The sequence below is a fragment of the Gadus morhua genome, chromosome 3 (genome assembly GCF_902167405.1).
Source record: "Gadus morhua chromosome 3, gadMor3.0, whole genome shotgun sequence".
Classification (NCBI taxonomy): domain Eukaryota; kingdom Metazoa; phylum Chordata; class Actinopteri; order Gadiformes; family Gadidae; genus Gadus; species Gadus morhua.
In genome coordinates, this window is record NC_044050.1 from 28,606,283 (window position 1) to 28,630,972 (window position 24,690).

General features: G+C 47.7%; 2 protein-coding genes across 3 annotated transcripts in view; both read right to left on the reverse strand.

Moving 5' to 3' along the window:
* LOC115539793 (neuronal acetylcholine receptor subunit beta-2) overlaps positions 1–10,187 on the reverse strand; it is an 11,397-nt gene extending 1,210 nt beyond the window's left edge. The window contains exons 1-7 of one of the 2 annotated variants that reach the window (XR_003976038.1): positions 9,731–10,185; positions 4,941–5,098; positions 4,640–4,684; positions 4,201–4,310; positions 2,127–2,650; positions 1,232–1,734; positions 1–173 (exon numbers count right to left, since the gene is read on the reverse strand). The exon at positions 1–173 is cut by the window's left edge and continues 29 nt beyond it. Coding sequence is in view for 1 of the 2 variants with exons in the window: in XM_030350599.1 (XP_030206459.1) it covers positions 28–173; positions 1,232–1,734; positions 2,127–2,650; positions 4,201–4,310; positions 4,640–4,684; positions 4,941–5,098; positions 9,731–9,779 (1,535 nt within the window). In the remaining variant the exon portion in view is untranslated. Of the gene's footprint in view, positions 174–1,231; positions 1,735–2,126; positions 2,651–4,200; positions 4,311–4,639; positions 4,685–4,940; positions 5,099–9,730 lie in introns of both variants that reach the window. The other variant, XM_030350599.1, reaches the window with a different exon arrangement.
* Positions 10,188–14,957: 4,770 nt separating this feature from the next.
* LOC115539782 (E3 ubiquitin-protein ligase RNF38-like) overlaps positions 14,958–24,690 on the reverse strand; it is a 32,681-nt gene continuing 22,948 nt past the window's right edge. Inside the window, 10 exon segments of the mRNA XM_030350577.1 lie at positions 14,958–17,712; positions 18,332–18,431; positions 19,014–19,135; positions 19,407–19,503; positions 19,794–19,897; positions 20,304–20,555; positions 21,297–21,458; positions 23,104–23,271; positions 24,053–24,502; positions 24,504–24,570. Of these exon segments, the coding sequence (XP_030206437.1) occupies positions 17,650–17,712; positions 18,332–18,431; positions 19,014–19,135; positions 19,407–19,503; positions 19,794–19,897; positions 20,304–20,555; positions 21,297–21,458; positions 23,104–23,271; positions 24,053–24,502; positions 24,504–24,570 (1,585 nt within the window). The 3' untranslated portion in view covers positions 14,958–17,649.

Consider the following 24,690-nt stretch of genomic DNA (forward strand, 5'->3'; position numbering starts at 1 on the left):
GTGCGTGCACGCGTGTGCGTGGCCTACTCTTGGTCCCCGGCGCTGGGCGTGTTGTAGCTCTGGAACAGCGGCTGAACAAACAGCCCCAGCGTTCCGACCACACACACCAGGATGAAGATCCACAGGAACAGCCGGTCGATCACCATGGCAACGTACTTCCAGTCCTCGATGATCTGGGAACGCCCGGAGGAGAACGGCACCGAATCCTTAACGCGCGAGGGCTCAGAGGACGTTCATCTGGTTTCTTAAAGAGCTAGAGCTAAATCTTGGGCAACGTTATCGTAACCTAACTGGTACCATGGAAACCAGTAATCAACCACCTGCACGTTATAATTATGCCATCAATGTTACATGCATACCCGTTAAAGGTCATTAAAGGTTCTATGGGTATCGCATGTTCACAGAGCTTGAGGAATAATGAACAGGGTACGATAAAGCTCATAATGTAGAGAGAAGCAGAGATGATTATCTCTAAAACCATAGACTTACACCTCCCCCTTCCCTCTCTCCCTCCCCACACAACCTCCTCCTCCTCCTCTTCCATTTCAATAAGCCTCGTACACATCTCAGCACAAGTGCACTGCACTACTTTGAATTCCTCCCCCCTCCTTACTTTTACATTCAGGGCACTTAGCAGACGCTTTTATCCAAAGTGACTTACAATGAGTACATTCGTCAGACGAAAGAGAAACAACAATATATCGCTGTCGGCACAGGATGGGTGTTTATAGAACCAAGTGCCAAGCGCTAACAATCACTAGGTTAACCCATTCCCCGTGTACAACAGAGATAGCTAGGGTAAGATGAAAGACGAGGCTAAGTACTATTTTTAAGTGTCAGGACGTACAACACACAATAAGCTAGAGGGGTATACCTTTTTCACATTTAAATAAGCCTCATACGCAACTCAACATAACTCCTCCCACTATGCTCCTTCGACTCTTCCTCCTCCTCCTCCTCTTCCTCCTCCCTCCTTCCTCCTCCCTCCCTCCTCCTCCTCCCTCCCCCTCCTCCTCCTCCTCTTCCTCCTCCTCCTCCCCCCTCCTCCCTCCTCCTCCCTCCTCCTCCCTGCCCCTCCTCCTCCTCCTCCTCCTCTTCCTCCTCCTCCTCCTCCTCCTCCTCCTCCTTCCTCTTCCTCCTCCTCCTCCCTCCTTCCTCCTCCTCCCTCCTCCTCCCCCCTCCTCCCTCCTCCTCCTCCTCCCCTTCCTCCTCCTCCCTCCTCCCTCCTCACCCCTTCGTCTTCGTCCTCCGTCTTCATGTGCCGGGCGATGAACTTCACGCCGTCCACCGCCTCCTCCAGGTACGCGTCCCACCTCGTCGCCGCCCCGCCCTCGGCCCCGCCCTCGGCCCCGCCCTCCCCCGCCCCGGCCCCGCCCCCAACGGCCGGGACCCCCCCCGACCTCCAGCCGTACCGCCGCGCCGCCTCCTCGTTGGCGAAGCAGGCGTCGCCGTCTCCGGCCCCCCCGAACCCCAGGCCCAGCCGGAGCTCCGGGGGCGGGTCCCGGCCCCCCTCCAGGGGGAACTTGTGGGCGTACTTGCGGCGGAGCCTCTGGCGGCCGCTGGAGTTGCCCGGGCGCCGCATGAGCAGGAAGGCGGGAAGCCGCACCAGGAAGACGCTGCGCACCCAGGGGGGCATGTGGTGGGTGGAGGGGGAGCGGTGGTGCACGTTGAGCACACACACGCTGGTCACGATGGAGAAGGTCACCAGCACCATGGCGAACATCAGGTACTTACCTGGGGGGGGGGGGGACACATCGGGGGTTTATAGAGGGAATGTACACACAAACACACATACATATATAATATATGTATGAACACACAAACATACGTCTGCATACACACACAAACACGCACACATGAACTCACAAACACTGAAAACACCATAGCCAAAATCAGGTTCCTACCAAGGGAAAAAAGAGAACAGAAATACACAAACATACTCACACACACACATACACATACACACTCACACACACACACACAAAGTACCATCACTTCCAATGCAACCATTACAATGAATCCACTCATTCACCATCCACTCTCATCCAAAGCCACTTCCAGCAACCTTACCCTGCAGGCACTGGGATTCAAACCCCACAACCCAACCTACCCCCCACCCGACTGACCTACGAGCGGCACGGCCAGCGAGGTGGGCGGCACGATCTTGGAGATGAGCAGCAGGAACACAGTGAGCGCCAGCAGCACGGAGATGCACAGCGCGATCTTCTCGCCGCAGTCGGACGGCAGGTAGAAGACCAGGATGGCCAGCGAGGTGATGAGCACGCAGGGGATGATGAGGTTGATGGTGTAGAACAGCGGCTTGCGCCGGATGATGAAGTCGTAGGTGATGTCCAGGTAGGCGGCGTCGCGGGGGTCCTCGTTCTTGCGGGCGGGCAGCGACACGATGTCCCACTCGCCGCTGGGCGTGAAGTCGTCGCGGCTGGCCGTGTCGCTGATCAGCGCCAGGTCCATCTCCGTGCGGTCGTAGGTCCAGGAGCGGAACTTGAGCGTGCAGTTCTGCCGGTCGAAGGGGAAGTCGCGCACCTGGATGGCGCACGCCGACTTGTAGATGGCGGGGGGCAGCCAGAAGATGTAGCCGGTGTGGGAGACCACCGTGTTGCAGTAGGAGACCTCGTAAACGCCGTCCGCACTGGAGGGGGGGGGGGGGGGGGGGGGGGTGAATGGTGAATGGACTTCATTCATAGAGCGCTCTTCTAACCAGTCCAACTCGAAGTGCTTTGCAATCGTTACATAACGTTCACCCGTTCATGCACACATTCACACACCGACGGCGGTGTCAGCCGCGCAGGGTGACAGCCAGCTCATCAGGGTGAGGTGCCTCGCTCAGGGAAGGACTCGACACTCAGCTAGGAGGAGCCAGGGATCGCACTAGCAACCTTCCGTCGGGGAGCATTTAGGGCTAGGGGTCTTGCTCTGGGACACCTCAACACCCAGCTAGGAGGAGCCGGGGATCGAACTAGCAACCTTCCGCTTACAAGTCAACCCGTTCCGCCTCCTGAGCCACTTCAAACACGGGATTCATCCCTGGTTACTCGTACGGGACTTGGTTTGACTTCCAAGGAAGTCCAGTGATGTCAGGGTTGTTAGCGTAACCTTCCGCAGGAAGATAGCATACTGCAATGTTTACTTCATATGTCTGAAGACACTGTTTCCAAAAAGACTGCTGCAGTTTGTGGATAATAGCACTTACATTTAATGTGAATCACATTCTGTTGAGATTAATATTCCCTTTATCTCCGAGAGGTAACTATTATGGAGTAATAAAAATAACCTCCTTTTTCAGAAGAAGCTGAGCGCTTCAAGTATGTGGCATAGCCTCACAATTACGGTTTTATAGTTTGCCTGATCTCTACGTGACTTAAGGCGGCGATAAGTGATACTTATACTTATAGGCACGTAATCGGAGTCTGCTTAAGGCCTAAATTTAACAAAAATAGCATATCAGTCGACAGGTGTCAAACCATCCAACACCATTCTCATTGATCTCCATGGCTCTCTTTCACACTCTTTTAACCACTATCTCTCAGAGTCATTATCAGACGACATGAAACACGTTTGAAGTCACCGAATAACCCTTCAGGGCAGCATCAGATCCTCTACGCCTCTTCTTATTGGCTGGGCTCATAACGATGCCATAAAAGTCAACATGCATCCACCAATCAAAGCCCCTGCTTTACCAGGTTAGCAAAAAAAACAGGAGCGAAGAATTTGTCACGGGCGGAATAAATTGCAATTACAAATCTCCATAGAAACAAAGGCTAATTTCAGCAGTATGCTGAGAGCAAAGTGTTGGAACACCTCCGAATAGAAAGAACTCCATGCCTCTTCCATCGTCTCCTTCTGATCCCAGACATACACACACACAAGCAATATGACTGCACATAAATGTGAATTATTTGAATATAGGGTTCGCAGTTTTGTTTAAGAGAAAAATGGATATGTCTTCGATTAAAGGCTGCAAATCTTTTTCATGGCTTTGATGTACTACATTTAACAAACTCAATCACTTACAGTACATTTTTCTTGGGAATGAGAGAGTACATACAGAAAGGGATTTATGATTGGGGTTGTATTGTAGGAGGTCTTGGATGCTCACCAAGCGTGGCGGCATATCATTTAGATCCATTTCCTGAATTGAAAGCTTTTGTGAGGCAGGATGTGATGGAGTCAGGAACGTACTTGTTGTAGAGCACTATATCCGGAAGCCAGATCATCTTGGCAGGAATGCGCAGCTTTTTGAGGCCTTCATATTTCTCTGGGTCCCAACTCAGCCTGTAGTCATTCCACTCCTGCAGAGCCAAGACAGGGAGTTATGCGGACTACATTACCCATAAGCATCGGCACTAAGCAGTTTTCAATTCAATTACATTTTATTTGCACTGCCCTTAATCACATTCTCAGAGGGCTTAGCAGGCCTTGCGTTTATGAACCCCCCCCCCCCCCCCCCTCCCTCAATTAGCCATGAAGAAATCTAGAGAAGGAACGCAGAGTGGGGGATCCCTCCTTCCAGGGATGATCAGGACTGCAATGGGTGCCATAGAGGACATACTAACATACTGTACAACAGACAGGTAAACTTTTTTAAATCATGTCAATAACATACAAAAACCTAGCGTACCTGAAACAGCCACAGATTGGTCGTCATTATCTGCTCTCTCTCATTCTGCAAACCCAAAGGAAACAAATGACGTGAATCATCATCATAACAATAAAGAAAGTATTAACAGGTGAAATTATGCTTTTTCGACTTTGGGGGGGGGGGGGGGCCTTCAAGCGACGTGATACAAAACAGACCGTTTTTGAAAGACGCGGAAATTGGTTTTGCAGAAATGAACAGGGTGAGAATAGTAAGGGGTACTTTTAACAAACAGGCAGGTAACCCTAATCTAGTAGTACCCCCAAACCAACGACCCACTCACCACGCTGATGAGCTGCGAGAGGGACACCTGGATGGAGATGGTGACCTGCTGGCTCTTGTTGACGGCCGGCCGGATCATCTTGTTGTAGCGCTCGGGGGCCAGCAGGTAGTTGATCAGCCGCTCCTCTGCGTTAGGGTTCCCGCTCCCCGGACCGGCCCCTGGAAGCCCAGAGGAGAACCACCGAGGGGAGGCATTAAGTCAGGAGGCATTGCGGGATGACCTGTAACCGAAGGGTCGCTCGTTCCATCCCCGGCTCCCCGGAGTTCAGAGTCCTTTAGCGAGACGCCTCACCCTGACTGCTCCTGACGAGCCGGCTGTCGCCTTGCGTGGTCGACTCCGCCGTCGGTGTGTGTGAATGTGTGCAGGAATGGTTGTAAGTCGCTTTGGATGAAAAGCGTCTGCTAGCTGTTAATGTAAATGTTAATGTTGAGGACATGTGATGTGCTGGATGCATCGTCAACGTGCAGAACCGTGACCCAGAGATACGTTTATCTTGACGCTTTAATCTAATTCATCTCAGCCAAAGGAGACTCAGAGCCACCAAAGCATTCAAAAGAATTGGATTACGTACAATATTTATTGCAGCTGCAGAAACAACTGGCCAGAGTGAAATTTACGTTTACATTGAGCAGACGCTTTTATCCAAAGCGACTTACTTAAGCGACTTATTTATCAGAAGTAGGCAAAATAGGGAAAGTAGGCAAAGTAGGCAAAATAATATATCGCTGTCGGTACAGTAAGGATGTTCACAGTACATTTGTCACTCGAAATTATTCGCGTTATTGGTGAATCCTAGTTACATCTCAAGATACACGGATCAGTTTGTGAGATGTTCGAGGAAGGGCTCAGGTTTTATACTTTTGGCAGATTGGGAATGGATTCCATTTGTCCTCATCGAGGAGGAAACCGATCAATAGGCGAAACCTCGGGTAGTGGTCTGAATCAGAGAGCCTTTCCAACACTCAGTGGAAGAAAGAAAAGCAAAATGCCACATTAGCAAGCTGTAGGGTGCTTGGTCTAGTATGGAGAACAGGCCCTAAAGAGAAGGAGGCTGCTTTAGCCTTAGGATCTCTCACTTACAATCAAATGCCAGCGCATTAGAGAGACCAAGCAAGAGAGGCAGAAAGGGAAGAAGTGTGTGTGTGTGTGTGCGTGTGCGTGTGCGTGTGTGTGTGTGTGTGTGTGTGTGTGTGTGTGCGTACGTGTGTGATTTTAATACAATTGCCAGAACGAACATCTTAGCGGTCCAACAACTGAAGCTATGGAAGTAATACGTTTTATTTTTAGCGAGGGCATGGAAAATAGTGGGTGTGAGAGAGAGAGATAGCAGAACAAATTACTAACTACATATGTTAATTTATCACGCACTTACCAGCATCGCTTTTATAGAGCACTTTAATTTAGTTTAATACAAGTCATTACATGAATAAGTGAAAAACCATAAGTGACCAGTATGAAATATTTCCTTTGGTGCTCTTTACATTCAGTGTGTTTGTGGTGAGCGTGTATGTGCCTGCATGCATGTGTGCGTGCATGTGTGTGCACGGAGGTATTGAGTGGGTTTCACTGCCCTTCCTTTACAGTGTGTTGTGCATTGACTATTTGGTTCATTCAAACCACACCTGACCGCTGAACCAATACACATGTGCACGGCTGTGTCTCTAATGTCCTTTAAGGGAAATTGTGTGAAGTCGCTTTGGATAAAAGCGTCTGCTAAATGCCCTAAATGTAAACGTTAACTCAGACGTATGTTTTCATGTGTAGTTAACACATTAACAACATCACATACATTTCAATAAGTGACATCTGCAAAACACTCATGAATAGATCAGTTGTTAGAGGGCGTTGTATTGCATGTACCTGCATGTGTTGCATATTGAATGTGCCTAAACGCGTGCAAGCGTGTGTGTGACCCATGTTCATGTTATGTAGTGTACAGGATTTGTCTTCAATTGCATCGCCAGGCAAAAAAAAAAGAAAAAAACATACATACATATAAACGTACATCCACAGAAAACACTCACCCACCCACACACAGATACACACAGACACACACACACACACACACACAGGCACGCACACACACACACACACACACACACACACACACACACACACACACACACACCAACAACACACACACACACACACACACACACACACACACACACACACACACACACACACACACACACACACACACACACACACACACACACACACACACACACACACAAAACCAACATGTTGGGACAAACCAACAGATGTACGGCGGAACACAGACCACAGTGTAAATAATTAAAGTCGGTAGCCGGGAATCAAGCTCTGATGGATGCTGCGGAGCAACAGACGACACGGTGGACTCAGCAGCCAGGGAATCATGCTCTGATGAACGGACAGGATGGCACGGTGGCCTGTGTCACTGATGCTCTGCATCACAGAGAGACTCCCTTCGCATCGCAGGTTAACCCAGCAGTGCATCACTGATTGGACCCTACACTCTAAATGAGAGGTTCAGAAAGGACAGTATTCACATTCGACTTTCAATTTTCTAATTGTAATATCTAGATTGATTCAGTTAGGTATTTCTATTTGAGAAATAAAATAAACAGATGAAATAATTATTTCGTACACTTATTTCATTATTCACAGTTTAACACATTTTAAAGTGCAGATAACCAATAATAAACCTCATACAACAATAACAACCCAGAGAAAGCTTCAGTTGCAGGACATATTGACACAGAAGCTCAGGTGATACAGAGCCTCAGTGAGTGGGGTTGAATGATTTTAAGGACCAGATTAACGATGCGAAGTGAAGACCACTCTGTTTGCTTGTGCTTTTGTTATTACAGTATACATTCCCACTATGTACTTTTCCGTTCTAATTCACCATTCTGTCTGTTCTAGTGTGTTGCGGGTACTGGACTGGATGCCTGGACTCTCCTCATGGATAACCGGCCAGAACCCCATCATCATTTTAATATGATGTGCATGTATTTACCTGTATGTCAATTGTGGCACCCATTGCACCCATTGCACTCCTGACCATCCCTGGAAGAAGGGATCCCCTACTATAAATTTCTTCTCAAGATTTCTTCCTTGCTGATTCAAGGGAGTTTTTTCTTGCCCGTGTGGGGGCTTGGGTAAAGGGGGGTGTCATAAATATTTGGCCTGTTAAGCCCTTTGAGACTGTAATGGTGATTAAGGGCTATACAAATAAAATGGAATTAAATCAAATTGAAATTGAATTAAACTAAGTGGGAATGTTCTTCTTCATATCACCTATCACCTATCACCTATCACTTATCACCTATCACCATCATATCAAATCAAGTGTGAGCAGAAGACACAGGCCGACTCAACGACCTCTTCATAGAAACGGAGGAAAGCCGACTCAAAGTCTGAGGGAAGATGTTGTTGTTTTTCCGACAAAGTCTGAAAAGTACGAAGTCCCGGGCAGCCGTCGGTGGAGAATGGCCCTTTGTAAATTATGGAAAGGCCATCTGCCGTGTCTTAGAGTAGGAGAACAAGACGAGTGCACACGCACACATGCACACATAGAATCACCCCCACACACACACACATGCACACACACGTGCCCGCACACACACACAGGACATCCCCAAAGCCTTGGCCTGTCATTCAAGGATCGCTGCGTTTGCCTGGAGAAGACAGACCGGGTAACATCATGCACTATGTCATCGTCAGCATCACCTCCCCGTCATAACGCTCCTGCTGTCCTCAGAACACACCGGAGAGTTGACTCAGAGGTAGTTCCATCCTCAGTCCGGCCATAGATTATCATTTTGATTAATCTATTCATAAAACGATATTGAATATTTAATATTGTATGACTATTATTTTCAAACCGTCCATGGGCAGAATGGGGTATTCTTGCTCTGCCTGCCAGGAAACCAAATAATTGAATAATCTGAAACAGAGCAAATATATAAAATGATTATGTTGCCTTTATTGACTCAAATGAATTGTTGGTGTTAAAAATTAGAATCAATTATTCCATCCTGCTAATCGTTTCAGTATATCACACAAAGTAAAAGTAGAAAAACAAGAGTGGGGTCTCTCCTTCTATAGTTTGTCTACTCTGTGACCAGCACTTTGTATGTGTTTGTGTGTGTGTGTGTGTGTGTGTGTGTGTGTGTGTGTGTGTGTGTGTGTGTGTGTGTGTGTGTGTGTGTGTGTGTGTGTGTGTGTGTGTGTGTGTGTGTGTGTGTGTGTGACCGTGTGTGACCGTGCGTGCGTGCGTGCGTGCGTTTATATCTTGTCTTTTGCCTGCCTCCTTCGGTCAAGTGCACTCTACCATTCTCACAGATGCTCCTTATAACACTTTGATGGATGCGTTCCGTTTAGGTTCAGCAGTGCACCGGTATGGAGACAACCAGTCCAGTAAATCTACACTCGCCATGATGACTTATAAAGGCGTTCTCAAGTTAAGGTAAACAGGACGTGACTCTCCGCTTCTATTAACGATCAGTTCAGACGGTCCATAGACCTCATATAATTAGCGAATTAAAAGTTTCTGCGCTGGTTTCGTCCGACTGTATGTCTCACTTTACCACAAAATATATTTAAACACTTCATAATCACAGCATCGCATTGCCACCAAACACAGAAAACATGCATGTTACCCATAATCCCAACATCTCATCATCCCGGCCAGAAAAATACTTTTCCTTCTCACCCTGCATCACAGAATGACAAACGTTGACATCCCCAAATAAACCCCCGTCATTATTCTGTAATACATGATACGACGTTGTTCTACTCACTTGCGGAGGAGAGGACGAAGAGGTGGAAGAAGAGGAGCAGCATCTCCATCTCTTCTCCCGCGCTGTGCGCTCCTCTTCAGGCGGAGAGCAGTCCAACCCAGCGGGGTGGGGGGGGGAGGGCTTTGGAGAAGTTGTCCTACACCATGTGCGTGGACGATCAATTAAGAGGCGGACGTTAAAAAACTCATAAAAACAGGGGTTGGAAAGAGGGAGTCGCTCCCAACGAGTCAAACGCTTTCATAATGCTGATGCGGGTCTTTATCGTCGTTATGTCGTGGTCGTTGTTTCGCGTAGTTGCGTCACGTCGTTCAGTTGTGTCGTGTTGAGTTAATGTCGTGTGGATATATCGTGTCGTGTCGTTATGTCGCGTCGTCATGTCGCGTCGTTAGCTGCGGCACGGTTCAAGACATGCCGCTTCAGCGACAAATAAGAAGCGTTGTAATAAATGGAGGCGCACTCTACGATCCAAATCATTCAAGGTACAGAACCTCATATATATAAATACTCTATTATTAATATATTACTAAGATACGAATGATAGGAAGGTACCACACTTTGACTTTATTAATCTTTATAGCATTTAGGCACTGAATACTCATTATTAAAATGGTAATGAAAACCACAGACTTGTTTAATATGTCCTCCCCAAAAGCACGAATGACCACCAGTGTGTGAACAATGAGTGGTTTCAGTGGTGGGTGTGGGGTCGCTGATGGTGCCTGCCAAGTGCCGACCCTGTTTCGCCCTCCAGCAGCTGAGGCCAACATAATCAAATGATGTCCGCATAAAGCTCCGAGATCAAATGATGAGCTGCAGTAAAGAATAAATCATCAAAATGAAAATCTAAATCTAAAATATATAGACAAACATGAAAAACTGCCATTGAGTCCACACATGAAGGGATTGTCGCGGCACTGTGACGTATACCCAACGATATCGATCACAACTATTGTTACCAGTCCATGCTGGAAATTGAATTCACTTCATGTTGATTCCGACTTCAAAGTTACTGTCCTACGTTCCAGCTCGTCAGAGCGGCGTTCAAACGCAAAATAACATTTCAACCCCCAAGGTCAGTTAGAAAACAGCTATCCAAATCAGGACAGAGATTACAAGCCAACTTGTAACCCAAACTATCAAACGAAACGTTCATCCTAGTTCATCGTGCAGTACATGTCTCCAAATGGGTGGCTTACATTTAGTGGTCGGACTTCCTGTGTGATTTTCTGGTTCTTCTTCCCCTCTCCCATGGGGGGCGTTGTATGGGGGGGGGGGGGGTAGAGGGCAGGGGAGGCCATTCTCTCTGAGGCAGGTAGATGTTTACTCTGAACTTCAAAACTCTATTGAGCAGTAGGCTCTAGGAGTGACCTTTATCTAATGAATGAAGCTGTGACCTTCTGCTCTCTGCTCCTTCTCACACACCTCTCTCCTCTTCTCTCTCTGGATCTCTCTGCCTCCTTCTCTCTCCCTATCTCTCCCCCTCTCTCTCTCTCCCGATACCGCTCTTCCCCTCCCTCCCTCCCTCCCTCCCTCCCTCCCTTCCTATCTCTCTCTCGCTCTCTCTTCTCTCTCTCTCGCTCCCTCTCTCCCTCCCTCCCTCCCTCCCTCCCTCTCTCTCTCTCTCAGGTGAATATCCTGTATAAATATTGTGATAGCCGGATGTTATACAGGCAGAACCCTCCAGACACCCTTACCTTTGGGGGGGGCCTCCTGCGGCTGGTGTCATTCCCCTTGAATCTCCAAGGCTGGAGGGTCTTTCCTTTTACCGACCTTGTTTGCAAACTCCTTTCTACTAATGTTTCATTTCCTTCAAGGTAAAGTGTGTGCTTTTGTGTGTGTGTGTGTGTGTGTGTGTGTGTATGTGTGTGTGTGCGTGAGTGTATGCATGTGTGCGTGCTTTTGTGTGTGTGTGTGTGTATGTGTGTGTGTTTGTGTGTATGCATGTGTGTGTGCTTTTGTGTGTGTGTGTGCGTGCATGCAGGCATGTGTGTGTGTGTGTGTGTGTGTGTGTGTGTGTGTGTGTGTGTGTGTGATATCTCTGGATATTGACAAACCCTCCTTTTACCACATTTATTGTTAATATCCAAACCATGTTAAAAGTATCTTGTACACTTTTATGTTTGCTCCCCTGCTTCATTCACACTGGGGATGGAAAATTACATATACGTCAACAATTAGCATATTCAAACCAATGAGGTGTGGACACAACCTCATTGATACATAAAGCCGTCCACCCTAACCGATACCGGGCTGGAGAAGAGACCATAAATCGCGAAACTAACACATTACTCCCTCATGCCTCACTAGAGGTGACAGCGCTACAAAATGGAGGCCAGGTCACCGCTAAGTAGCTATAGGGCGTCCAAGCTAACAACAATATTGTGAGCAAGCAGCTTTTTCCGTCCCCGTTCTCCTTTATTTCCTCGTAGACCTTTTTACCTCCGCACAAGAATAGATATTCATGCATAGATAATAAGATGAATTACAGGAGAGTTAATACACGCGTCAGGGCAATGTAGGGCAAAGTCTAGTCAGTGCTGTGATTATAATTTAAACAGTGAAGGGAGCGCTAACAATAGCATGTATGATGTAGCAGCACGCTACAGTAGCATTAGTAAGGGCTAGGGGGCTAGGAGGACATATGTTGCTGTTGTAATCTTTTTTGTGCTGAGCGTGCATGCTAATGAGGAGTAGCAAATTATCATTAGCATGAACGCATAAGCATGATATGGAGAAGATATTCTTGCTTTCTGACGCATCCCTAGTCTTGCATTAATGTTGAAGCTGCTTTGAGAAGTGGTCAGCCAATCACAGATCATCGTTTCAACACATTCCACTAAGACTGAATAATGACTCATAATTATGTTTATCATTTTCTCAGAATGAAAAATCACATAAAGACTATTGATAAACTCTCTCCCTCTCTTTAGAAATGCTTTGGACTTGACAACAGAATGTAAGTAGGAGTTGGGCACTCATGAGTAAAAAAGTATGAAACTGCATGAAACACACTCACAAATGCATGCACGCATGCGCACACACACACACACACCCTTGGCAGCTGTGTGTGTGTTATTAGGTGTGTGATTCTAATGTGTGTTGGTTGTCATGCATCAGTGATTTCTGGGGGGAGAAGTCCATGCAGCAGGCAGGATGGCTTTGTTGTTGTTTACTGAATATGTATACGGTGAATATGTATTCTGAACAGTATGAATATGGATGAACTCATCTCCATGGTGCTGTTCTATATAGGGGGAGAATGTGTTGCTGTCCCAGACCATACAGCATAATTGGCACCCAGTGAGTCAAAGTGTGTGTGTGTGTGTGTGTGTGTGTGTGTGTGTGTGTGTGTGTGTGTGTGTGTGTGTGTGTGTGTGTGTGTGTGTGTGTGTGTGTGTGTTTCAGAGTTTGCTTGCTTCCCAACTCTGATTCCGATGGCGTGTTTGAGTCTGAATAAAAGCTGATCATTTTGATCATGTTTTTGTGTGTGTGTGTGTGCGTGTGTGTTACCTAAATCAAGACACTACACTTCACAAGTCACTATATCATAATACTCTTTTTAACGGATAGATTTTCATCCATTAAAATTCAGCCTTTTCTCCCAGTCCCAGGTATTAGACCGATACCAGTGTGGGATTGAACCTCAAGGGTCCCATTGACCTTTAGGTCCTGCGCTCGGCCTCTGATTGTCTTTTGGTTCCCATCAGCCCGCTGCTTGACCAGTGACCAGCAGCTGTCTGGTCTTTAGTGCACCAGTCTGGCCCCATCAACGTCTCAAGCCTCTCCACCCAGTCCTTCCTGTAAGGCAGGCAGACCGACGTTAGGGAATGACAACCCGCCTCCCTGACAGTCGCTGTCGGCTCATATCCTACTGGCCTTCAATCAATACCCAGATATCGTATCACAACAGGTTATTAGATGAACAGGTCGGTTTGATCAAAGCCTTTCTAAAAAACGTTGGCGTTAATTCTGCCAGCATTTCTGTTCAGGCACATTTTTTTAAGATTAATTTGAAAGATGAGAGATTAAAAACATTTCATATATGTCTCAGAAATACTTTGTTATTTTTCCCTGGAACCATCCTTTGCAATTTTCCCTTCTTCGATATTGCCCCAAATTATGTTAGGTAACCTTGATCTGGATAACGTAGAATCCAAAGGGCACAGGGAAGTTCTTTCAAAACGAACCCCAAAACAGTATCAAAACAACAAGCTTGTGTGAGTTACTGAAGTCCGTTGCTGCCACCTAGCGGCAGGGCTAGGCGTCACAACTAATTAAAATATTTTTTACATATTGCCACTTTTCTTTTGACACAGAATGAATTTTGCTTCCAATATTTTACATATTTAACCAATATTTAATACAGTACATATTTACATCCTCAAATAAAAATAGATCCTGATCTTTCGCTTATAAAAGGAGTATAACAAATGTACTGGACTGTATCCCAAAATGGCCAGAACATGTCATCAAAGATTCAGGAAACCTGCCCAGTAGAAATACTCGGTTCTCAAAGACAATGCTAGTGTGTTACCTTTAAAATAACCCTCCCAGGTTTACATCTTGATCTTGTATAACGTACTGATATTGTATCCCAATAAAAAAAATATTCAAATACATATATATATATATTTGCATATATATCCCTTCCAGGTCGGAAGGTTGGTTTTTGTTGTGATGTACTTTCCTCCAGTACCCAAGGTTGTTGAACTAATTGATTCACAAACACGGCCCCAGTATCCAGCAGCCAGGGAAACACAAACAAACAACGGAGGCTTTACTAGAATCTACCCGCCATAACCAGAGCCGTGCTGAAACAAGATGCCACATGAGCTGCTTTCAATCAGCAAATAAATATAAATAATAAAATACTATTTATTTAATACATACACAAAATTAAATGAATTGCAAACGTATACATTAGCTTATTTACCTCCAGTCAAAATAGAATAATTGTGCTCGGCTCATGTTGCTCTTGCATGCCTAAACCTGGCAACCCGTTTCATTCTAATATTTGACCGGTGACACCAACCTGGCAACCCGCGTCAGCGTCATTGGGAAGGCGACGCTCTCCAATGTTGTGAATTCTGACTACAGTACCCCTTTAAACCGCTGGGTGTCACTATTGAATATTCTAACTTTGAATGATTACGGTTTATTGTTGTTTTTTTACGCTTTGCTTTGACACAAGTTCACAACCCCAAGAAATCAAATGGATCACACAATATAATAGAAGAAGACGTTATACATTTATTATTGAACCAGCCTTTCAAATTCAAAAGACAGGGATAAAAACAAAAACCGGTAAACCCAAAACATTGCACTACTTAAAGCATCACTAGTAATAACTCTCATAAAAAATTTACAAATGTATGTTTTGTTAAAAATTTCATCATCATTATTTCTGGTCTTCAAATGATTTTGGTTACTGATATACACAATCGAAACCACTTTCACTGCATTTAACAATGGGGGGCCTTCCACGTATCCTTTTTAAATCGTGAACAAAAAAAGAGAGAAAAAATAAGATGGAAATGTATTATACAAAAAAACGCGGCATATTCAGAAAAAAACGCATAAATAATGGAACTGAGGTAACTGCTAGCTTACCAAGCAGGAGGGAACCGACTAACATAGGAAACCATGCGGTGACATTAAAGTAAGAGTGATTACCATGGTAACAAAAAACGAACTCCGAACCCTGGGAGAGGAAAGAAATTAAATAAGTACAACGTATTTTCGTCCGACACCATGGATACCGCAATATTCCACACAACAACAACACTGTAGAATAGTTATGAGCCGACCACCGAGTCACCCTTCTCGGTCAGATTATGCTGCGCCGGGGTTCAGGAGGACGGGGCCACCGCGGAGCCGCCGATAGGAGGCAGCTGCGACCCCTACCCAACACAGACTCTTTCATTTCACCTTTTTAACACCGCAGCAGACGGCGCACTAAAATAGCCCACCTCGTGCAGTTTCCCCTGTCACAGCTTGCCAATCGTCGCACACAGCTAAACACCCATTTCGATCCAATATGTTTGTCGTTCTGTCGATCACTAGATGATTATTAAAGATTCAGGTTGTTGTTGTAGGCCTACTGCAAACGAAAATATACTGTTTCTGTGAGACGATACGGAACACGTTTCACACGCTAGGATCCTCATTGGAGGGCGTCAAAAAAAAGAAGAAGGATTTTAGACAGTAGACCCACACACACACACACACACACGCGCGTTACACAGGGCAAAGTTCAGAAGTAGACCCTCATCCCTGCTTTTCGTCCAGGACTCTGATGAGAAAAACGGACTTCTGAACGCCCCAAAATATCAGTTCATATAACAAGAATCAGGGGGGAAATATTCAGAGAAAAAAAACGTATTCAGAAATAGATCTACAAAGTTGTGAGCTATGGTGTATTTAAAAACAATAAAGTGCTTAAGTATCCAATCCATCGTCAGAGAGAGATCCGCTTGGAGAAAGACAAAATTGTGTGCTCTGATGGTTCAAAAAAATATAAACTGCGAGAATCTTCTCTCTGTCGCACAGAGACAAGTCCTAGGTCTCTTTCAGCAGGCACATCCAGGGTCTTCACGCCCCTCCCAATGTAGGGTTGGGATTCAACCCCACTGAGAACATCTGGGGGAGAATGGCGAGGGTCTATACTGTTTGTGTGTGTTGTGAAGACCGATCAAAATGAAGGGGAGACTGCAGGATAAGCATGGTTTAAGCTGTGGTGCTTTTAAGTTTTGAAGGAACGTAGAGGTAGCCAAGAGAAAACATATCCGCGCATCTTCACCTGTTGCTGTGACCGTAAAGTAATAACATGGCACCCAGACCTAATCATACACCTATCACCGGGGAATCTATTGGTAAGACGATGGTTGATGTAAGTTGCTGTAGTGATGTGGGGGTGGAGTAGGAAAAAACAATAATAATCAGCGGATACTGCTAGCAAATCCTGGTTGAGAAGGGGACGCGATAAAATAAAAACTGGATTAATCTGGAGCCCTTTAAGTGAAGCGAAGCCATCCGATCAAGCCACAACCATCAGAAGTACAACGGGAAATCATTAGTAGAAAAACGGGAATTCAAAGAGATCAGTGTACTATACCGCATGACTACTGTATAAATAACATGGTTGAGTAACACACACACGCACACACACACAGCTCGATCTACCAGGCAGTATACAGTATTTTTGTTGTGACCCCACAATGTTGCCACACAAGGAATGTTAACAGACAGAACATAAAACCCCACAAGCCGTGTGAAACCGGACATACAAACTGGCGATGTGTGATCAATACTTTACCGTGATCATAATAATAATAATGATGAAAATGTCAAAACTCTTTGGATTTCCACATCTGTCCTTCGTTAGTTCACACTACCCCAATCACAGGTCATTTTGTTCTTAATAAGAGAAGATTGCATGTCCACCTGCAAGTTTTCATTAGTGTGTGTGTGTGTGTGTGTGTGTGTGTGTGTGTGTGTGTGTGTGTGTGTGTGTGTGTGTGTGTGTGTGTGTGTGTCAAAAGGCCATTGCTAGTTAAGAGTCACCATGAGTTAAAGGCAGAGAGCTGAGGGGGGTTCAGTAGTCCTTGAGTCAGACACTTGGCGCAGAAGGCTTTCCTCTTACAACTAAATGCTTGTTTGTTTGTTTCCGGTATTCCCGGGTCGGCAGGACCACGGTCCCAATATCCTGGAGGCTGGACTGGTCGCGGATCACGACGGTACTGGTCTATACTGGTCCCATAACCCACCCTCGGTGGTGGAGCGTGGGACACGCGAAAAAGGGGAAGAAAAAGAAGTTCACAGGTTTGCAGGTTTGTGGCAGCTGGGTGTGCAGAACGCGCCTCCCCCCCCCCCCCCAAGGGGAGGGGGGGAGGAGAGAGGGAGGGATGAGGAGGAGGAGGTCACTCAGAATCTCTCTGGACCTCTGAGGCATCTGCTCGGCATATAGGACACGTCCGGTTAGCCTGTAGGGACACGCAGAGAAACCAAGTTTAGATACCGGGTTTAGGGGACAAATCTCGGTCCGAAACTCCAACACAAAAAAAAAAGGTTGCATGCTGGGATTTCTCCCCAACACACCGATGAAGCAGTAGTGGGAGCGTCTTTTAGTATCAAACCCCCAGGTGTGAGGGCTCCCCTTTAGACCCGAGACGATTAAACGAGTTGTTCCGATACCGATAATCAGAACAACAAGTATCGGAAATTCGTTAACGGTCGGAGGTGAAAAGTCGACCTACGTGCGTTCAGGCTAACATGTCGGAAAACATGAATCGTCACGCTTAACTACACGAATACAAATGTCTTATTATAATTATGGATTACAAATGTAAATGATCCAGTTGCAAATTTATTTTTGGTCAACAGTAAGTGAACAGACGATTCATTGCGGTCATCGTAAGTAGAACCCTTCGATAAGAACAAGAGCTATCAGTAGTTTCAATTCTAGATGTTTCTAGATGTATCGGTATATACTCGGTATCTGCATCGATGCTCAAGTTCAGGAATCGGAATGGGGAAGGTAAAAATGATATGCGAACATCTCTTGTTTAAACGTCCACTTGTCCACTTGGGGCTGACTCTCACCTTGAGCCACTTGTCCACACACTTTGCGTGGAACTCGTGGTTGCAGGGCAGCACTCGCAGCAGCTGGCGCGTCTCGAAGTCACACATGCAGACCACGCACCTGAGAGGGGACACAACACAGGCCGGCTGTCAGGGCACCGCTGGGGCGAGGACTCTGCTCTCTGGGGCAGTGTCATTGAGAGCACTGGTTCTTAAACTAGTTTTAACCATGAACCCGTTAGATGTGGTTCAACCAGCACGAAACATTAAGATGAAGAGATTCATATATCATAACGATAAATTGTTGGGGAAAATATAACTAGGAATATTTTATTTCATTTTATTAAAGGTGGTATTCAGATAAAACAAATGATATCACAATGGCTTTTTTTTTTACACAACGAAAGGACACATTTAGAATGGGGATAGAGTAGAAACATAGAATTGAGAGTATAGACATTTTCCATTTGCCCCCTGCAATTCTTCAGATCACCACTAGGGGTAGACGTACCCCCATTTCAGAAACCCTGACGCGTAAAAGACCTGTTTGTGTTTGCTTGCGTGTTGTGCTGTGTGGTGTGGTGTTTCTCTGTGTATGTGTGTGTGTGTGTTTGTATCCGTGTCTGTCTGTCTCTCAGTGTGTGTGTGTGTGTGTGTGTGTGTGTGTGTGTGTCTCTGTGTACGCGTGTCTGTCTGTACTCACATGGTCTGCTCTGACTGGTGGTTGCTGGGGTTGAAGCGGTACGAGGGCAGCTGGTCGATGTCGGCCTTGGTCAGACCGCGGGGCTTGGCCTCGCCCAGTCGCTCGGCCAGGTTCAGTAGCGCCTGGGGAGAGAGAGGGAGAGGGGGGGAGAGAGAGAGGGAGAGAGAGAGAGGGGGAGAGAGAGAGAGAGAGAGAGAGCGGGGGGGGAGGGGGAGGGGGAGAGAGAGGGAGAGGGAGAGGGAGGGAGAGGGAGAGGGAGAGGGAGAGAGGGAGAGAGGGAGAGGGAGAGAGAGAGAGAGAGAGAGACGTTAGAGAGGAGGAATGGAGTCACACTCTGATGGAGGGGACTGAAGGGAGACACAGTGGAGGAGGAGGGGACACTCCGCGACCCACCTCGTAGTTCTCCACCTCTCCCTCGTCCACGTCCAGCTCCAGGCTGATGGTGGGGCCCACGGTGGGGCCCACGGCGGGGGCTACGGGGAGCATGGAGCTGAGGGGCCCCGACAGCCAGCGAGAGAGAAGGGGGGGGGGGGGGGACGGAGGGAAGGAGAGTGGTTAGCCCTGGAGATTGGAATCAGCTACGGATAACGTCATGGCAACCAACACCACACACATCACACATCACAAACACACACACACACACACACCACACACACCCACCACCTCTCTTGTTTATTTTGAACACAATCTTTAGATTTCACGGTCCGTGGCTTTTGGGGGAGGGGGGGGGGGCACTGAACACATTGCATGGGGGCAACAGGAAGTGGGAGTCTCACTCACAGGACGTACGGCAGGAAGCTGGGGTGATAGGGTGACGGGGGCACCGTGTGCTGCGAGCGATAGCGCCGGCCTGTGATTCGCCGAGGCATGAAGTGGGGGTAGGGCTGGAGAAAGATAAAACACACATATATATACATATATATAGATAAACATCAGATCGTTTGGACGGATACTAAAGAGTTGTTTATCATGCCAACCTCAATAGATTGATGGACAGATGGTTTGGAGCTGAGGTGCTAATTCAGTAGTGTGTGTGTGTGTGTGTGTGTGTGTGTGTGTGTGTGTGTGTGTGTGTGTGTGTGTGTGTGTGTGTGTGTGTGTGTGTGTGTGTGTGTGTGTGTGTGTGTGTGTGCAGGGTTGCTAAATCATTAGTGTGTGCATGTGTGTGTGAGTGTGGTTAGGTTCGGGTGTGTGTGTGTTAAATGAATAATGTGTGTACGTGTGCTCCATTAGTAGTCTCTTGCCTTTGTGCGTGTGCGTGTGTTTGGCGTGTGCGTGCTTAGTGCTCACCACGGTGAACAGCTCCTGCGACATTGGGTCGTGGTGGGAGAGGAATTGCAGGGGGGAGGAGGGGGTCTGATGGTGGTGGTGGTGGTGGTGCTGCTGCTGCTGCTGCTGCTGCTGGTGCTGCTGCTGTTGCTGCTGGTGCTGGTGGTGGTGGTGGTGGGGGTGGTGGTGGGGGTGGTGGGGGTAGCTGTAGCCCCCGCCCACTGACAGTTGGTCGCCTAGCAGCTCCACGTCGTTCTCGATCCTCTGCAGGGGCTGTGCGGAGAGAGAACGCGACGCGTGTCAGCATGTGACACAACAGTAGTCATGATAACAATGCACCTCGGTTAAAAATAAGGTGGCCTTTAATCAATCATGCATGCTGGATGCTTTTATCCAGAGCACTGTGTTGTAGGATGCCATCATAAGGGTGCATTGTGCGTTTGCACGATGCCAATGGAGATCTTCTAACTATTTTCTCGTTCAGCGGTCAGTACGTTTAGTTATTGATGTCGACCAGACAACCAGAAGTAATGATGGTCATGACTAGTCATGCTTAAACCTTACAAGAAACACATTATCAGCAGATATGATTATTTTAGTATACCTTAATTTATTTAGTTAGAATATCAGAACACTATTCTGAAATGTTTTCTTTTCATACATATATTGCACCTTAAAGTGCTTGATAGAAACAAAACTATAAACTATAACCTCATGTGACTGTTTGTATAGGAGAATACAAAATAAACGGCTTGTGAGCTAGGTTAACACAATCCCTGTATACAACGAAGATGGCTAGTATAAGACACAATGCCAAGTTCTATTTTTAAGTGCCAAGACGTACAACATGCAATAAGTGTGTACACTAAGTGCCAGGAAGTACAACGTACAATAAGTGTATGTTGTAAGTCACTTTGGGTAAGAGCGTCTGCTAAACGCCCTAGATGCATCCCCAACGAACCAAAGACGGTTCTAGACCACAGTGTGAAGGGCGCTGATGGAGTGAGTTCTCACCGAGCGGGGCTGCTGGGCCTGGAAGGGCAGGAAGGGGCCGGGAGGGGGCAGGTGGGGAGAGAGGTGGGGTGGGGGGGGAAGCAGGAACTGGGGGTCGCTGGACAGCAGGGAGGGGAAGGCGTAGGGCACGGGGAGGTGCTGCACCGAGCAGGCCTGCAGCATCTGGAGGCAGGGCGGGCGGGGGGGGGGGGGGGGGGGCAGACAGAAGAACAGTTAGACGGAGACCGCCGACATGTTAATACCCCCTCCCACCACTAGAGGGAGGCCAACGCGCAACAGCAGGCCACTGTGCTCTGTGCTAGGCTACCAGTACACCCTACAGCAGTGGTTCTCAAACTTTGTCCACTAGTTCACCCCCTCTAAGGTATTGTTTCCGCTGAGTAACCCCTTCACCAGCACAAAAATAAAATGTGGCAGAAAAACATATATTATGTTTGTGCGTTGTGTTTGACATGAACCTTAAAAGGGTGCAAATACTCACAATTTAGTGAGAAACATTGGCAGGTGCCTCATAGAACTTTTTCAGATTTACGTTTCAACCACTCCATGTTCCCGATCTATTATTCTATCCCCGTTCTATTATCTAGCTTTCAGAATTGAAAACCCTCTCTTGAAAAAAAAAATATTGTTGGCTTTTTTTATTTATATATATTTTTTGAGTGCCCCCTGCAGTACCCCCATTTGGGAACCACTGCCCTGCAGTATGTCTAGTCATGTGAAGTGGACAGGGAGGGTGGGGGGGTGGGCTGAGGGCTGAGACACCAGACGGTGGTCCCCCAACCTCTTCGACCCTTGACCTCGTTTCTAGCTCTGAATTTGTTTGCGACTGCCCCAACTCCAACTCTTGTGCGTCTGCTGCCACTCAAATCGTTTGCTACCCGACGGACATCTGTCGGTGAACCATCGCATCCCTCCAGTAAACACCCAGTGTTCCGGGGTAGTTTGCTCATGGGTCTCAATCATTAGGCAGTCGGTTTGTATATACAGGACATCAAATATCTACACGACCCTTCAAAGGCAAACATATATTTTTCACATATCACCTCAACAATGCAGATCCTGCAATATTGTAATACTATTAGGGATGCACCGATACCAATGCCATTGCTCAGACTCAGGCCGTTACTGTGCTCATGTTCTCTTACTCCTAAAAGTACTCTTACTTCGTCATCCATACCATTTTATCACTGTTACTGAAATAAGTCCCCAATCTAGAGAGAAAAGGGTAAGAATCCTTTAAATAGAGTACAACACCAAAGTGCACTGACTAGTGTTTCAATTGAAATATCTTGTTTTTTTTCAACATTAAAGAAGAAAGATATTCCTTACTACATTCAATTCGTTTTGAATCATCTAAATTGGGGGTCTATGTTTTAAAAGTTTAGATTATGAGATTAAAAACATACAGTGCATTTTAGCCTCTTCATCTTCATCCTAACATCATCTTGTACAAACAGTTAAATCTCCATCACTTCTTGGGTGACAGATAGAATACCAAGTACCTGCCTGAATTCTGAATACCATTTAGCAATTACTGCAATTTGTACACATTTTTGTCTCCACAGCAACATTAATCCAAGATACTTTGTCACCACATCAAAGACTTCCACCCCTTAGTAATAACTCAATGAAGCCCAAAACTCGTATTCCTGCGGTTTCCCTTTAAATTACTTTATAGCATATGCTAGCAATTTCCTGCGCCCCCGTATGCAAATAAAGAGACCCCTAGTGGCCCCCGACCCATAGGTTGGGAACCACCTCAGTGGAGCAGGATGGGGCTGCTGGACCGGGCGGTAATGCTACTCACCGGGTGGTAGTGCTGGCCCGTGCTGAAGACCACGCTGCAGCTGGGAACCTGCTGCTGGGAGGAGCAGGCGGGGGGGAGGTGCTGGCCGCTGCACATTGGGCCGGCCAGGCCGTGGGGGGGCACGGGGGTCATGGTGTAGGACACGGGCACGCTACCCTGCTGCTGCAGCTGCAACGAGGAGAGGAAACCGGTCAGCACTCACAACACACCAGCACACGCATGTACACACAAGCACATGTATGTACACAGAAGCACACGTATGGAAGTACAGACAAGCACATGTATGTGTGCACATGAGGAGGGCAGTGAATCAGAATGGAGCGGCCATTCAACGTTACATGGATATCTGAGGGCCGGTACAACAGGTTTTGAGATCCTGCTAACATGTGACAACAGAACACGCACTGTGTACCATAGCGTCCGCTGAAGAACGCAACGATTCATCTGTTTATGGCATTGAAGAAACGGACTAAATGCATATCTTTGAATCCATCTGATGACACAAGTGAAGCCACGAATCACGATCAAATGAGCCCCCTCCCCGTAATACACAGACAGACAGACAGACACACACACAGACAGACAGACTCACAGACAGACAGACTCACAGACAGACAGACAGACTCACAGACAGACAGACTCACAGACAGACAGCCAGACTCACAGACAGACAGACAGACTCACAGACAGACTCACAGACAGACTCACAGACAGACAGACAGACTCACAGACAGACAGACAGACTCACAGACAGACAGACAGACAGACAGACAGACCGACAGACAGACTCACAGACAGACAGACTCACAGACAGACAGACTCACAGACACACAGACAGACTAACAGACAGACTCACAGACAGACTCACAGACAGACAGACTCACAGACAGACAGACAGACAGACTCACAGACAGACAGGGAGGGAAGGAGGGAGGCCTGACAGACGTACCTGCTCGTGCAGGTCCAGGACCATCGCCCCCTGCTGCGTGGCGTGGTGCTGGTGGGGGTGGGGGTGGTGCTGGTGGGGGTGGGGATGCTGCTGGTGGTGGTGGTGGTGGTGGGGGTGGGGGTGGGGGTGGGGGTGCGCCGGGTGGTGGTGGTGGGCGTGGTGGTGGTGCAGCAGGCGTGAGGACAGGGTGGGGGGGTGGAAGGCCCTGGGCTCCTCGGCGGGGGGGGGCGGCGCCCCCCCGGCCCCCACGGAGGCGGGCTGGCCGTAGGAGGCGTGTGCGTGGGCGGGGAAGGCGTGGTGCGCGGCGGCGGCGGCGGGGGGGTGGGGGGCCGCGGGCGGGGGCGGCGGAGGGGGCGGGGGGGGGTGGTGGTAGTTCTCGTTCTGGGGGTCGGCGGGGGAGAGGCGGGCCCCGGGGCCGAGGGGGGAGGGGTGCTGGTGGGGGGGCTGGTGGTGAGGCTGGGGGGGGGGGGGGGCGGGAGGGTCTGGCCGGGCGGCCCCGCTGACGCCTCGCTGGGGGGCTGGAGGAGAGGAAGAGGAAGAGGAAGAGGGAGAGGGAGAGGGAGAGAGATGAGTCTGAAGCTCTCCACCAATCCAACGCCAGCGTTCCGATGATGTCATCACCGTCTCATGACCGCGCG